Below are 14,699 nucleotides of genomic sequence, written 5' to 3'. Positions count from 1 at the left end.
AGCCAGACCGAAAGCGCGCCACACCGCCTTTCTGCCTGAGGCGAGCCAGATCAGGCGCCCGGAGCTTCGTCACTCCCAGCTCCGTCCGACCCATCAGCAGCCAGCAAGCAGTGAAGCTTAAGCAACCTCACCTCCATTTGATACACCACCACTTACCTCCCATCACCTCCGCTATCACCTCGAACTTTCCGATAATTTGGCCCGCGTGCTCTGTTTGATTTCCCCTTTCACTACTCACACACCGATCACTCCGCCGTCACCATGGCAGGCTTCGACTTCACCAACTACAACCGTAACGCGGCTCTGCACGCCAAGGGCGTGCCACTCCCCAAGGCCACCAGCACAGGTACCACGATCGTTGGTTGTATATTCGACAATGGAGTTGTGGTACGTTCTGGTCTTATATCTATCATCTTTCGATTTCGAAGCTAATTCCAATTTCCCGCAAAAACAGATTGCGGCAGATACCAGAGCGACCAGCGGACCGATTGTTGCGGATAAGGTACGAAAGATCGAAGCTCACCCCCCAATCCTTTCCAAAGACATACGCTAACAGCCAGTCTTTCCTATCAGAACTGCGAGAAGCTACACTACATCTCCCCGAAGATCTGGTGTGCCGGTGCCGGTACTGCGGCCGACACGGAATTCACGACCGCGCTCATCAGCTCGAACGTCGAGCTTCACGCTCTCTCCACTGGCCGTCCTCCGCGAGTTATCACCTGCATGACCATGCTTAAGCAATGGTTGTTCCGCCATCAAGGGCACATAGGAGCTTACCTCGTAGTGGCGGGAACCGACGTTTCGGTATGTACACACACAGACACACACCACCTTCGACGCCGATTGCGCCGACTAACGGGAGTTTCACACAGGGGCCGGGACTTTACACAGTGCACGCGCACGGTTCGACAGACAAATTGCCGTACGTGACCATGGGCTCCGGCTCGCTGGCCGCGATGTCGGTGTTCGAGTCGATGTGGAAGGCGCAGCTGAACCGCGAGGAGGCGGTGGCGCTGTGCGCCGAGGCCATCAAGGCCGGTATCTTCAACGATCTCGGGTCTGGTAGCAACGTCGACGTGTGCGTCATCGAGAACGACAAGCCCACTCAGCTGCTGCGCAACTACCTCAGGCCCAACGAGCGCGGCCAGAAGGAGCGCAACTACCGCTTCCCCAAGGGCACGACCGCCTACCTCAACCAGAAGATCATCAGCAAGGAGGACATGCGGAAGTACGTCACCGTCGAGGAGGCCTCCGGGGACCCCAACTTGATGGAGGTGGACATGTAGGAGGAGAACATGGGCGGGTGTCGTTTAGAGGCGACTATGTAATCCCTTTATAGTATCGGCAGAATTCATGTCTTTCCATTCTGTACCCAAGTCGCGCACGAATAAAGTTTCAGATGGATCAATGAAAGCTTTAGTTGTTTCAGTAAGCCATTTGATGATGTTTAACTGATACTACTGTCTAAAGAGCCTGGAGACCGTGGTCTGCCATGGTATATAGGTACAACCAGGGGTATAATAAATTGCATATCCATTAAGGGGAAAAGCTCTAAATCATCTCGCTACCCTCTCCACACGAAGTTGGGATTGCTCAACGCTCGCACAACCTCCGGCGACTCAACCTGCTGAACCTTGCCCATGATATAATTGTACTGCGTACGACAGTACATACCGCGCATTTCACGTCGAGCTCGCACAACGCCAGCGTGATACATAGCACGAACAATGACCGGCTTCACGGGTGCCTGATGCCTCATGAGGTACCCATAGATCCAATAAATCAGTCGGTATGATTGGCGCGGGGTAAGTTCCTTTGAGCAGGACAAAGCAGTTGCCAGAGTATTGATCATCTCGAGCGCGGCATGGGGGTCGGGAGTTGGCTTGCCTTTAGCCTCCGTGGGCTTGTAAACCACAAGCGCCATTCGGGAAGGGTCAGGCAAAGGTTTCCACGAACTCGCCAGGGCAATCTTGAGCGGTATGTGCCACTCGAGAATCCGCACCAAGAGTCGGATTTCGGACCGCTTCCCCGTTCTAGCGAGGTTCAGAGCGCGCTCCATGAAAGCCGGTGATGTGACATCCATTTCCCGAACGAAGTTTGCGATTTCGGGGCCAAACCGCCGAAGGACAGGCAGCCGAGTCTCAGGATCTCGGAACAGATCTTTGAACGAGGCTGTCGATGCTTCTAGACTTTCCAAAGCCTCCCTAACACTTCTATTGACACCATTTTTAGACTGGAATGCAATAGCCATGATCGTAAACCCATTCGCGGGCAGATTCAGCTCACGCGCATCTTCTAGCAAACTGCTCAAGAGTTCCTTCTTTCCATAATTCGTGCGAGAAGCTTGATAAAGACTGAGGATCCGCGCTCCCCATTTATCGATTGGCGGTACACCTCTTCTATCGGACAGTGGCCCCTTCGCGTAGGGTTTTCTCTTCCAGATCGGACCAGCTGCGTGGCTCATATTCATGGCACGGAAAGCCCAAAGGCGTAGGACAAACCGCTGTTGCACTGTCAACCCGGAGTGGCTTGCAGTTGCTGGGATTTGCGATCGGACGTCAACCCAGATCCCTGACCTAGGAATATCTTCGACCGCGTGGACGTGCGCCAAACATTCGTGCCAAAGCATGAGTAACTGGTGCTTTCGAGCCAACACTAGAAACTCTGTAACAGAAATGATAGATGCACAAGCTGGATCTGGATGCAAATTGTCAAGGAGGCGAGGCGCGAAGAAAGGATCGAATTCACTCCGGAGCTCGTCGGAAAGGGCAAGCCAACGCGTTATAAACCGCGGTATCCAAGAACAAGAAACAACATCCAAATGCCGTATTCCAATCAGAATCCTGCTTGCCAGCCTCAACTCGGCAAGTACATTGCGTTCCCATAAAATCTTTAGCCACGTGTTGGCAGTATCCTCGGTTATATTGGTGTATTTACCGTCGTCGGATTGATCGAGAACATTGCAGATTCTCTCATACGCACTGGATACGCTGCTTGGACCAGTACGGAGACTTTCGGTGTCCGTGGCCTCGCCCGTCTCAGCGAATCCATCAGCCTCCGTAAGTTCGTCCGTCTTGGTGATCCCGTCTGGGAGATTTTGCAGGAGTTTGATCACCTCCGTAAATTCAGTCGGAATTATTGTGCCAAGACGAAGAGCCCGTAAGATGCTTGCGAATATAACGGCGCGCTCCTGCGAGTCTATCGCGGGCCGTATGACGTGCTCCGTCGCAGCCGCAAAATTCCCAGCTCCCGGCGTATTAAGCATTGGCTCGTCGAGGAATGATGCCAACATATGGACGCTTGTTTTGCCCAGCAACCAGCGCGAGCGAAAATGATCGAAAATGAGACGACTGTAGACGGGCTCATGGCGAAGATTGATGTCCATGTCACGTACCACGTCGCTAGCAGCTTCGAGTGTTGCGCAACTCTCCAAACTCTCCCTGAGTATGTCTTCGAATGGAAGTGTTTTGGGTTTGTCTGCAGGCCTTGACGTACTAGTCAATTCGACAAATCCACTCTGATCATTTACCTCAGTCTCACTCGGCTCAGACGAAGCTTCTGAATAGCTGGCGAGATCGACAAATAGACCTTCCGGGTTGACTGTTTCATTTTCGGGCGGAAAACGCGAAGGTTCCGATGATCTAGCCAGATCGACAAATCCGCCCGGGTTTGTTATACCTGTATCAAGCGGCAAAGATGAAGCCTCTGGGGAGCTGGCCAAGTTGATGGGTTCACTCCGGTCTAAAGTCCTCTTTTTCTTGCGCGATGAATGAGGCTTTAAGGCATTAGCCCGGTTAACAGGTTTGTCCGGATTAACTGTTTCGGTACTGCGTGAAGATAGAGGCTCTAAACTGCTAGCCAGATCAACAAATCTGCTTGTTTGATTCGTATCTGTATCGCGCGGGGAAGGAGGTGGTTTCAATGAGTTTGCCAGATCAACAAATCCGCTTGGGTCATTCATATCTGTGTTTTGCGGGGCGTAAGGGTCCGATGAGCTAGCCAGATCAATAAAGCCGCTTGTGTCATCCATCGCTGTATCAGGCGGAGGAGTAGGTTCCGATGAGCTCGACAAATCGACGAATCCACTCGAGCCGATCTCGCCGTCGTCGCGTGGTAGAAAAGGAGGAAGAGGAGGCACCGGCGAGTCGGCCAAGTCGACGAATCCGCTGGGATCGACTGTTTCATTTTCGGCAGACATAGGAGGAATCGGAGGCCTCGGTGGGTATGGGTATGATGAACCTGGTCACTAAGTTAGAGACTGAACATGGCCACACCAAAACCCAGCAATCATCCTTCCTTACCAGACTCAGACGGCTGTGCGCTATCATTCGGTGAGGAAAACGGAAACATTTGCACGTGGTGGTCGTTTTGCCAGTTCAGATGCTGTCGTCCATCGCGCCCGAACAAGCCAGCGATCGCATCCGGGGGCATAGCGCTGGGCATCGCAGCCATTGCGCAGTTTTTCCTCCTCGCAAGCCGTCGTCTGGCCTCCAATGGGCCGGGGACGCGGCTTGCATGGCGTCGTTGGGTCTTGACGAAGCGTTGGAACGCCGACGCCAGCAGGTCATCGCTGATCCAGACGTGGTCAACTAGACCCGCTGAGGCTGGCTGCACAGCATGCCTGTACGCATGTCTGCCGAGAGACATGAGGCAATCGACATGTGCGAAGGAGAGATCTTGCTTGACCCTTTCCTGCTGATAATTTCAGATCTCGGGCGCGCGGGATTTGATAGTGATGAGAGCACCGTTCGGAGGAGGGCCGGAGATTGAAGCTCGGCGGATGAGTAAGCACCGATTCTTGCGCCCTCATTCGTTGGTTCTTAGTCATTGCATTCGCCCTTTAGTTATTTACTTATGGAGTTGAACGAGCAGGACTCAACCCGAAGTTGGTACGCTTTGTTTTCTCCCATGGGGAGAATTCTGTTGCTTGGGCTCTTACAGGATCTTGACCAGGGTATGCAGTTGTCATGCGTCTGCTTCAAAGCAAGTTGGTCAGGTATGGATCGTTCACATCGAGACTACTTAGGTTGAACCACCCAAGCATAGACTTCTACCATGGGCACAGTTTTGTTTTTTGTGATGTATGACACTGAGCAATGCCCTTTTTGTAGATGAATGCATGACAACCAGATGTCTGCATCTGTTCAAGAAGTGATCGACCAAACACGCCTCCCAATGCACCGGACACCCTGCCCAGATGGTATCTTATGCCAACACTAGCCCAACGCTAGCCAATACAAGCAACTGAAAAAAAAAGCAAAGAAAGAAAAGAAATATGTGACGAGAAATTACTTGTGCGAGCAAGTACAAGCTCATAAAGGCGAGTCGAAAGAAGCAGACAAAACGGCTCATCCAGTGAGTGGTTTCCGGCCTGTCACGGTATAGAATTCGAAGTAGGCATGGACGTTGCGATTTTGAATGCTCTTCCGAACATCGACGAGGAAGACCTCAATCTCTGGCTTCGACCACCCGAGCAGGCCGAGGGGCTTGTAGGACCATCCCGCGACAGCCTCCAACAGGTTTGTCTCGCTCCAGGCACCGATCTTCCGTAGATGCGGATCAGAGGACCAGGGATTCACGGGCACCATCGAGCGATGTTCCTGCACGTCTTCGAAGCCGATTTCTCTCATCCAGCGCGCGAGACGATGGGCCACTCGGAACTGTCGGGGCGGATCTGAGACTTGGCCGGAGCGTTGGTGCAGATCCATTAGATCTTGGAGGGCGTAATCGCTGAACTTGTCGGGGTCTTCAGGAGGCATGGTACCGTCGTCGCACTTCGGTCTGGAGTCGAACTCGTGGCATTCCACGTACCCACCCGGCTTGAGGTGCTTGTGTACTTTCTTCAACAGGTCCTTGTACGACGGTAGAGACCCGATCAGATGCCCCATGTGGATGAAGTCGAAGTGATTCGGGTCCCACAGCCAGTCCTCCTCCGTGGCATCATCGACGAGGAAGTGGACATTCTCAGGAACTTCAATCGGTTGAACAGGGGAAAGGTCGGTTCCTGTGATCTCGGCCTCTGGAAATTCGGACGCTAACCGACGGAAAAAAGAAAGATGGCAACAGTGAGTGACTGGGTGACAGGTAAGCAGGGGAGCTGTAGGGAAGCTTCTTACCCATCTCGATAGGCCATATCCCAGACCCGGTCCCAATGTCGAGGATCCGTTTAGGGCGTCGGACAGGAGCAAGGAACAAGCGCCCGTGGTTGACTAGCTTGATCATGTGGTGTTGCATATCCATGCGATCCAGTTCCTGCTCATCGTTCGGGTACAAGTATGCTGGGAGATGTCGTTAGACGGTATCCGCGTCGAATGAAGCTGGCTCATCTGCGAACGTACAGCCTTCATGATATTTGTGGTACCGTCTTCCATGTTCCATCGGATAGTCCGTTACGCTTGCCGTCAATGACTGCGTCTCGCTGCCATAGTCAATACCAGTATAAGACCAGAAGTAGAGCCGGATTTGACAATTCCAGCCCAGCTGCCATGGGGTGTTATAGAGTAAGGTGGGACTTACTCCTCATGATTCAATCCCTGTGCCATTGTTTGTTAGTGAATTTCAAATGGTGTCGATTGGGGGCGGGCTAAGTGCAGGTGGCGATTTGACGAAAAGCAGGTGGTGTGTCAAGGCGAACAGCAACAATAAGGACAACAACAGCAACAGTAAAACGAGGTAGTTAGGGCTTTCCCTCTTAGAGATTGAGGGAGGAGATGCTTACAGCCGATCTCGCACCGGCCATGGTACTGGCAGACTCAGGTAACAAGGCTTTTTTGCGCCACGTCTCGAGTGGGGGTGGACTCAATAGTAGTAGACGTAGTAGAGCGATAGTAGTAGCACTCAAGCCTCGGGCTCGATAAATGGTTCCAAGTGATATAAGATCAAGATGAGGAGTAATGAAGATCACGTCTTCCACTCCAGTGTCTACCCGGAAAGTCTATTACAGAAAGAAAATGGGCACCGATATGGTGAAGGACGGCGAGGGAGGGATTACGAATTGTCCGTTGTTGTACCGATATGGGGGCTTGGAATTGGAAGTTGGGATCTAGGGACCTTGACCAGATCTAGAGAACTACTGGGCAGTATTTAAGTTACTCTAATTTAGGTTGACTGGGTACTAGGTGGTAGCCACAGCCTTCTCCCCTATTGTAGGTAGCGAAACTGAGGAGAGACATCGGCAGTGTTTTCCTCTTCTCCTGGATCCTGAACTGTCCCGGCAGGCTGGATTAAGTTTGACTTTAGCAGAAGAGGAGGGGAAGGATTCATCTTCCAATGTTTAACTTAATTTGACAGGATAGTTGCTGAATGCTGATGGGATGGAGACTTTTTTTGATTGGGGAGGGAGGGAGAAAAAGAGAGAATAATAATATCGATAATATTAAACCTCAGTGAATATACACACTGCTTCTAGCAGAAGGTTAATATCTTCTCTGCCGGAATGACTTGCTTGACAAACCAGTGCTCTGGAAGTCCCCGGAAGACGGGGCGTTATTACAGTACCGCTGCGGCGCTGCGAACCAAGTGGGCGGTTCGGGCGGCGGGAAAATCAAGCCCAGCAATAATCCCAGACGGATGCAATCAAAGCCCCATTAAGACTTGCCAACCTTGATTTTCTTATTTTGTTCAAAAATCCATAAATCCCCCCTCAAAATCCTAACCTAATTTAGTACTCCGTGCTCCGTCAAAGCTACCTTGTGAGGCGAGAGGTACGACAGACATACGTACTTTCGTCCGCACTCGGCAAGTCTAATTGTCTACTCGTCCGGAAATCCCCCTTCTCACCCTTTATGTAATCATGGGATAAGGTGGGGGGCAACAAAACACAACCTTGAAGGGAAAAGAAAACAATAAAACAATAAAAAAGCTATTTCTCCGCTCAGTCTGAAGCAAGACAGAGTGATAGAGAGTGGATCCCAGGAAAGACATTGAGTCTCGGGAGAAAGAAAGAGGGGGTGAAAAACTCCCCTGCCTTGAGAGATCATAACAGACCGAGGTTGCTAAGAACAATCCCAAAGACCCAAGCTCGTTGCAGGGGACCCCTGATCTTTGGAACCGATATAGACCTCATCGTACCCTTGGCTCGGACCCGACGTCGCCTAATACCAGGATCATGCCATGGTAGAGTTTGCGCGGACAATTGCTAGGGAGTGTGCGAATTACTTAGTACCAGTAGTAGCAAAGAGGGGTAAAGAGAAGGGGATGCTCGAAAGAAATAGTTCATACCTATCGAATCCCCCATCTGCTCTAGATTTCGTTAATCTTTTCTTTTCTTGCCTGGCATACCTCATATGTGGCATGTCTTATCACCAATTCTTATTTTTATTGCGCTACGCATCGGGACTCAAGCACTAGGTAGCCGGTAAGAGACATCGAACTAAAAAAGCACGGGCGTCCCATGCTGTCGGGTGCGTCTTGCAATAGGTATGAGTGGTAATGTTACCTGCTACTGGAGGAGGGGTCGGTACATGATAGATTAGAGTCGCTAATCAGAACAAGGAAAGAGATTAGGGGGGCTAATCCACCGTCCAGCTAGAATCCGATCCAGCAGCGCATCTTGGAAGATATACTTAAGCATAACACAGACTTGATTCATTTGAGCAATTGGTTATGGTTCGTGGTCTTAGCACAACACTAAATGACAATTCCCACACGAGATCATAATAACGGTAGCACCAGGTACTCACTCCAAGGGGAGATACTCAGCTGTTTGAACTTTGTGGGAGGATCGAGGGGACAGGGAGGTAAGTTTGTGAGTGATCTTCAGAAAAAAGGACCTGGGATCCAATGGCTGTTGGTGCCACACGGCTGGAAAGTCCCATCCATGAATGGCTCCCACATGATCCGACTGGGCTGAGTCGAGAGGGGGGTGGTACTGTTTCCTAACCTGTTGGATTGTTGCGCATGCAGTCTGCATGATTCCTCGTAAGACGCCTCTGCGTATTTTTTTTCTCTTTCCAGAGACGCGATCAAAGTTTAATAGATGAGAAACGTTTGACTACAGGCTTAGGCCCGTCAAGGACGAAAGCGAGAGCAAAAGAATGAAGCGACTAGCCTTGCGACCTACGCTCCCGTGTCCGCAAATCTCTTCGGCTCCCCTTCCCAAAGGTCTCCATGGGAAATTTTGATCTTGAATATGAGCTTTCCGACGACACTCCCTCCCTCTTACAGTACGGTGGCCGAAATGGATAGGAAGCACGGGATTACCGCCGCATCCAGTCTGTCGGATCCTGGATTGACCCACCCACTCCGGTGGAATTGCAAGCATCGCGTCCTTCGAGTGGCCTCGACAGCTCCGTGTTGGATGCCTCCACTATTTCAAATCCAATGGTCAAACTCCACTTGCGGTTATGCCGGGAAGCTCCCGCATCTGGAAGCGAAAGCTAATCGTCGTTTGCCCTTGCCCTTGACCGGTTCCCATGGGACCTGCTTGTCGATGCTCTGGCGCTCGGCACAACCGACTGCAAAGTAGCAAGAATTGACAGAATAGAATACGCACGTGTATGTACAATCTGGGAGACGTGACACTGTACGGAGTATCCTTTGGATCGATCCTTTGGTAAACCCGTGGTTGTACTTGTACGTGACCAGATACTACCGGGCTTGTCTCGGCCGGCTTTCATGCCTAAATTAGTGATGAAAGCCCCTATCGTATGACAGTCGCATGTAATTTGAGTTACTTCCATCTTGGTCTTTCTTTCCGGATTCTTCGACGATGTTCAAGGCGGACACGGTGCATTTCCACCGCATGCAGTTTGCATCTGCGGGGCGGCGATCCAGTTTTTCGGACAGCCGACAGAGAAGAGAGCGGATGAGAGGAAAACATTAAGGTATGTAATCATGCATACAAGGAAACGCTTAGTACGGTAATCACAATGCAGAAAGACCCCAGGTCACTTGTTGCAGTCCACGTTGACGTCTTGGGTTTTGGGGAGGCTGTTGCTGTTGACCATGAATCTTGGGGAATTCTGGTTAGCCTGCTGATGATACGATGGCCGTTGTGCATTCCCATCCCATTCATGACCTTGTTGCTGCCAAGAGAGAGCTTGTAGCATAGCTGATTTACTTGAGTCACTGTAAAAGAGTGGTGGATCATCGAGGTCGATCTATTTCCGCTTCCGGATCCGAGCAGACGAACCACGAAGTACAACCTTCGGACTTTTCGTCCCTCGTTACCACAGCATCGCTATGGCTGGTCAAGCATTTTTCGATACCAAGATCTAGTCTAGACCATGATTTTGCCGATCTGCAAATCAGAATCCATGATTTGCTGCCTTTTCTACAGTCTAGCGTCAGTGTGCCTCTGAGACTAGTATGGCACAATTGGCCATGATGGTGGTTTATCAAAAGGAGGAGTATGTGAGGGAAACGTCATTTATGTATTTATTCTGTCCGGACCCCAACAACCCTACGCAATGCTCAGACACTTGATGCTGTTTAGTGCGAGTATCTAAGCTCCGGGAGTTTGTGGGTGGTCTATTGGAACCGGGTCAGGATGACTACCGCGATCCTGGGCCCGGCCCTAGGTAGGTACTTCCCGATTCGGAGAGTGTCCCTCTCCGATCATCATCATCATCATCAAGCTGCAAATAAGCGGGGGACAGACATTATATTACATGCCAGCTCTAAGCTAGTAGATAATGGTTCATGGTGAATGCCTCATTTTGGTTGTGCTCAATGAGGAGCAGGAGGAAACCGGCCGAGACTGTCAATTCTAGAATTTCCTAGCGTGTTTAACACATTACTCTGCCCTGCTTTTCGGAAAACTGTCTAATTCATGTGCATTGACTCGTATTTGGATGGTGGGGTCACGTAAGTGACAACTGTCAACACCAGTCCTGTGAAGGCAATCTAGTCGGCGACCCCATCGGAGCGAGCTTAGGCGAAGTTAAATCGAGAACCATGAATCACGGAGACCAGATGTCACCTTGCTTCGAGGGGCTTCTATTTATTTCATGTCTAATCCCTATAAGGCATGCTAAGTCAGCTTCCAGTATGGCATATATACTGCTTGCGCACAGGCTGGCCACAGAAGCGATATGACAATGAAACGGAACCGGAAGGATATATGTGTCGTTGGTAGGCAGAGAAGGGCACAATGGAAAGAGAGAGGGGGTTTTAGCAAAGCACTAAGACAGGAGCAAAATGAAGTGAGGAAAGGAGCATGGCCATAATCTCCTGTATGAGAGACCTTCGGGATTTGAATGCTTCCCAGACAGCCTTCAGTTCGCCAACTTTCCGCCGTAAAAAGGTTACCACTGCCCTCACTAAGGCTTAGAACAGTATAGCAGGTGGCTGGAGCTACTGCACCATGATGAGCATAGCCATCAGAGAAGGAAAAGTCACTGCAACGGCCCCCAGATCCCTGCCTCTTGGCCTGTCTTCGCCAATGAACTTCTCCGCCATCCCTATAATTGCCCCAAGGCCCGAGTGAGAGGTGATAGCGCGTGGGTCTAAGTATGGTTAGATAGAGCTCGGCTCGTTGTTCCTGCCCGATGCTATTCGAGCAGAGGGGGAATGGGGCCGGTTCCAGATAAAAATGGGACACTAAGGGAAAATTTAGATGATCTTCCACCAGCACCCCATGTTCACAACCGCTGTTCCAGCCTATAGACTTCCTCTCCGTTGGGGAAAAGCCGCTCGAAGAGATCCTCTTTCCCTACCAAGGGTAGATTGACTCGGTTTGTAGCTCCATCTTGCCTCATTTCCGACGCTTCGCCGACTAATATCCATCTAGGTCTCCAGGCCCCAGCTCCGTCAGCATCACTCAGCATGTCTTATTCCTGCACGGAGGCCGTTTGGAAGTCCATCTGGCAGTAGACATTTCGGTTGGTGAGAGTACCAATTGACTCTGCACCCTTGAGGATTCGGTGGAGGCGTCTTGAAGTGTTCTACACGAGGGAACGCCAATGCGAAAATTCCAAGATAAGCAACCAATTTCATTCGAATGTGCTGAGAACATGTACGGAGTCCCGTCTGCGAAAGACCCGACAAATAGTGGCTGCCGTCGGGGAGGTTTACGCACTTCTGTCCTGATTGGGGAAGATTGTCGAGCCTCATAAGAACAATGGGAGGGGGGAACAAAGAGCAGTATGCCAAGAGTCAACTCCTTAGTGCTTCCAAATTCATATTCGTGGTGCACTGAAGCATCTTCGCACGAATCATGTGAGCCCCCATGCTGCTGTCCTACCTCATCACTTTCCCTCCGCACGAAAGGGCCCTGTTTGCCCATGTCAGGCATAACCGGTCGGGGTGATACTGCTGACAAACAAAGAAATAAGCGTGTATCTGCTGTGTATGCGTGTATTTGCAGGGATGGGTGCAGTTAACAGGCACCGAGGCAGAGACATCTATTTAGGCTTCCACTGAGACCAGGGTTGCCTAAATCTCCCGAGAAGGGATGCCTGCTAGACCGGCCAGGTGATCGGTGTCTACCATAATGCCGGGCCTTCACAGAGCCCTGAGGATGGTTTCTTTTCTTTTTGTGTAGCTGTTTACCTATCGGTAGGGGATGTTTGATAAACCATGTACGTTTGACGTACTGTAACCACGCAATACCGTTTATGTCACTGAAATCATATGGAGTCACTTTCCAACCCTCCCTCACACCGTTGCCGTATCTACTACCTTGGATCCGGCTATTGCAATCATGTCTCCTCTGGAAGACTTGCTGTAAAATAGCAGGCAACTCACATGATTCTTTGCGCCTTTCGTAGTGGGATCTTATCATAACTTTTCTCACAGCCTTGCTCGCTAGAAGATTCCCTCTCAGTCAGTTGCCATTCACCTACTGATCTGGAAAGCAAGATATAGCTACTTTCTCCTATACTGCGCATGCGACGCCCGCTTCACCTGAAACAAGGGTTCATGCTTTCCACGTTCCCACGACATTCAACAATGCCAGAGTGTCCCGAGGTCGATCAACGCTGATTGAACGATCACAAGAGTGAAGGACACTAACCCCTACATCAGACGCGACTTGTACTCTCTGAGTCCCTCATCCCATGTCAATAAACATTCCGGAGGACAAAACCTATCCCGACTCAACCCGAGCAAGGACACAGTTCATTTCTTCATTTAGACCATTTCCCCTACTATGCCACCGAGCTAACCTGCAACCGAGCTGCAGCCCTTGTATCTCTCCTGTAAGTGACTCGAAAGGGCAATCAACTACATCGCTTTCTTCATCCCCGTCGCCACCCCTCCACGTCCAGACCACGGGGTCGATTGGCTGATCACCTCCGGAATATATTAGCTGCAGCCTCTTGAAACATTTCCAATGCCACATGGTAGTAGCGCCTGCGACCTTCTTGTCTATTGTGACGTCGAATACTTGGTGCAGATCGCCGGCGGATTTTGTGCGGAGGTGTGGGGATGTGGCTCTTTTGCGGTCGCTCTTGTTTGGGCTGCTAGGATTGATCATGAGACATTATAGTTATATTCAGGTCTGGGCAATGGCACAATGTGACCTGTTAGGGTAGTCTGGCTTGCAATCTACCGCAGTTTGTACTTTTGTTATGAAGCAGGATTTTCCACGACGTTTGTCTTACTCTAATCATTTGTGCCACCATTCTATGAGCTTATCATCATATCATATTGTGATATATTTTCTATGGCAAGGTAACAGAGCTTTAGCCTACTTGACTAATAGTATGACTGATTGACAAGATGCTAGTGGCTAACTGCATAGCTGGTCGACGTCTGCTTATTGATCCTAGATCAAGTTTGTGAGAGAGATATCTTGGTCAATGTCTTGCCAGAGGGATATCTAGGTTTCCAGCTCTGTAGCAACAACTTCACACAACGCAACTACAATAACATACGATCATCAAATTTGTCCAATCACAACACCAAACAAAATCATGTCATTACCAAAACTACTAAGGTACTACATCATCTTGAAACGCTATAAAAGTCACCTGCCCATCGTCGATCGAATCCATCAACTTTTCGAATCCCAGACCCCATCAACATCACAGTTAAGTAGACAAAACTCTCTGCACCGACGAGATACTCTCCTCCATCGGCTGCACCTTATCGGTCCTGCACACGCCAGACATCAACACTCAAACCTTTTCTTACTCGAAGACGATAGGTCCATTCCATCGGTAGTGGAGTCACACATACCTCGTAGCAATGCGGATATCCGTTTGGATCCTGCCCACCCCTTCGTTGTGCACCAAGGTATGAGCGCATCCGATGGTCTGCGCAACCTGGTCCCATGTTCCTTCTACCAGCGGGCATTGATAATTAGCTCTGTTTTCTATGCTTGGCGAAGGATTAATGCATGATTGAAGGGAGGGAGTATTACTCACCCACGGTGGTGCCAGTGGCGTGCATCTGGGACTTGAGGCCGGTGTTCTGGATCAGACGCTGGATATCGGCGACTTGTTTGGAGAAGGATACGTCTTTTGAACCAATCTGTTTCCCGTTCAAGTTGTCAGTTACTGGTATGCTTTTTTGGAGTGTATAGATCTGGAGTGTCGAGGGCCAGTCTCGAGATTTCTTAAGGGTGTAGACTGGACGTACAGGGATAAGTGAGAAGTCTGCAGTGCAGTACTCCGGGGTAGCCATGGGTGGGTTGTGGAAAACCATTTTCGGCGATGCTTGGATCGTAGTACTAGCTGATTGTCTGGGATTTGGAAACTAGGTTGGTGTGTTTTGCTAGTATCTACAAACGTGGGAGGATTCCTGCGCTCTGATAT

General features: G+C 50.4%; 3 protein-coding genes across 3 annotated transcripts; 1 reads left to right on the top strand and 2 right to left on the bottom strand.

Moving 5' to 3' along the window:
• The first annotated feature begins 110 nt into the window (after nucleotides 1-110).
• On the top strand, nucleotides 111-1,414 carry pup1 (proteasome core particle subunit beta 2). Its single transcript, XM_025692387.1, has 4 exons — nucleotides 111-387; nucleotides 455-502; nucleotides 574-804; nucleotides 873-1,414. The coding sequence occupies exons 1-4, from the start codon at nucleotides 262-264 to the stop codon at nucleotides 1,284-1,286; spliced, it is 819 nt and encodes a 272-aa protein (XP_025555417.1). The 5' UTR covers nucleotides 111-261; the 3' UTR covers nucleotides 1,287-1,414.
• Nucleotides 1,415-1,490: 76 nt separating this feature from the next.
• Nucleotides 1,491-4,647, bottom strand: BO97DRAFT_440066 (uncharacterized protein; the record flags this gene model as incomplete). Its single annotated transcript, XM_025698041.1, has 2 exons — nucleotides 1,491-4,239; nucleotides 4,302-4,647. The coding sequence occupies 2 exons, from the start codon at nucleotides 4,645-4,647 to the stop codon at nucleotides 1,565-1,567; spliced, it is 3,021 nt and encodes a 1,006-aa protein (XP_025555416.1). The 3' UTR covers nucleotides 1,491-1,564.
• Nucleotides 4,648-5,085: 438 nt separating this feature from the next.
• Nucleotides 5,086-14,649, bottom strand: BO97DRAFT_360971 (TAM domain methyltransferase). Its single transcript, XM_025692386.1, has 6 exons — nucleotides 14,524-14,649; nucleotides 14,310-14,415; nucleotides 14,122-14,224; nucleotides 6,339-6,418; nucleotides 6,117-6,278; nucleotides 5,086-6,034 (listed from the first exon to the last, which is right to left on the bottom strand). Exons 1-6 carry the CDS (start codon nucleotides 14,587-14,589, stop codon nucleotides 5,349-5,351), a joined length of 1,203 nt encoding a protein of 400 aa, XP_025555415.1. The 5' UTR covers nucleotides 14,590-14,649; the 3' UTR covers nucleotides 5,086-5,348.
• Between the last annotated feature and the right edge of the window lie 50 nt (nucleotides 14,650-14,699).

The sequence above is a fragment of the Aspergillus homomorphus genome (genome assembly GCF_003184865.1).
Source record: "Aspergillus homomorphus CBS 101889 unplaced genomic scaffold BO97scaffold_3, whole genome shotgun sequence".
In the NCBI taxonomy this organism is placed as follows: Eukaryota; Fungi; Ascomycota; class Eurotiomycetes; order Eurotiales; family Aspergillaceae; genus Aspergillus; species Aspergillus homomorphus.
The sequence above is the reverse complement of the archived record's forward strand: the minus strand, read 5'-3'. Positions and strand labels throughout refer to the sequence as shown.

Excerpts from the sequence above, each read along its gene's own strand:
- pup1 (XM_025692387.1), top strand. The coding sequence starts at position 262 with ATGGCAGGCTTCGACTTCACCAACTACAACCGTAACGCGGCTCTGCAC. Across the intron at positions 388-454 it reads TATTCGACAATGGAGTTGTG|ATTGCGGCAGATACCAGAGC; the intron begins GTACGTTCTGGT and ends CCGCAAAAACAG. Across the intron at positions 805-872 it reads TGGCGGGAACCGACGTTTCG|GGGCCGGGACTTTACACAGT; the intron begins GTATGTACACAC and ends AGTTTCACACAG.
- BO97DRAFT_360971 (XM_025692386.1), bottom strand. The coding sequence starts at position 14,589 with ATGGTTTTCCACAACCCACCCATGGCTACCCCGGAGTACTGCACTGCA. Across the intron at positions 14,225-14,309 it reads CGCCACTGGCACCACCGTGG|AAGGAACATGGGACCAGGTT; the intron begins GTGAGTAATACT and ends GCCCGCTGGTAG. Across the intron at positions 6,035-6,116 it reads GATATGGCCTATCGAGATGG|CGTCCGAATTTCCAGAGGCC; the intron begins GTAAGAAGCTTC and ends TCCGTCGGTTAG.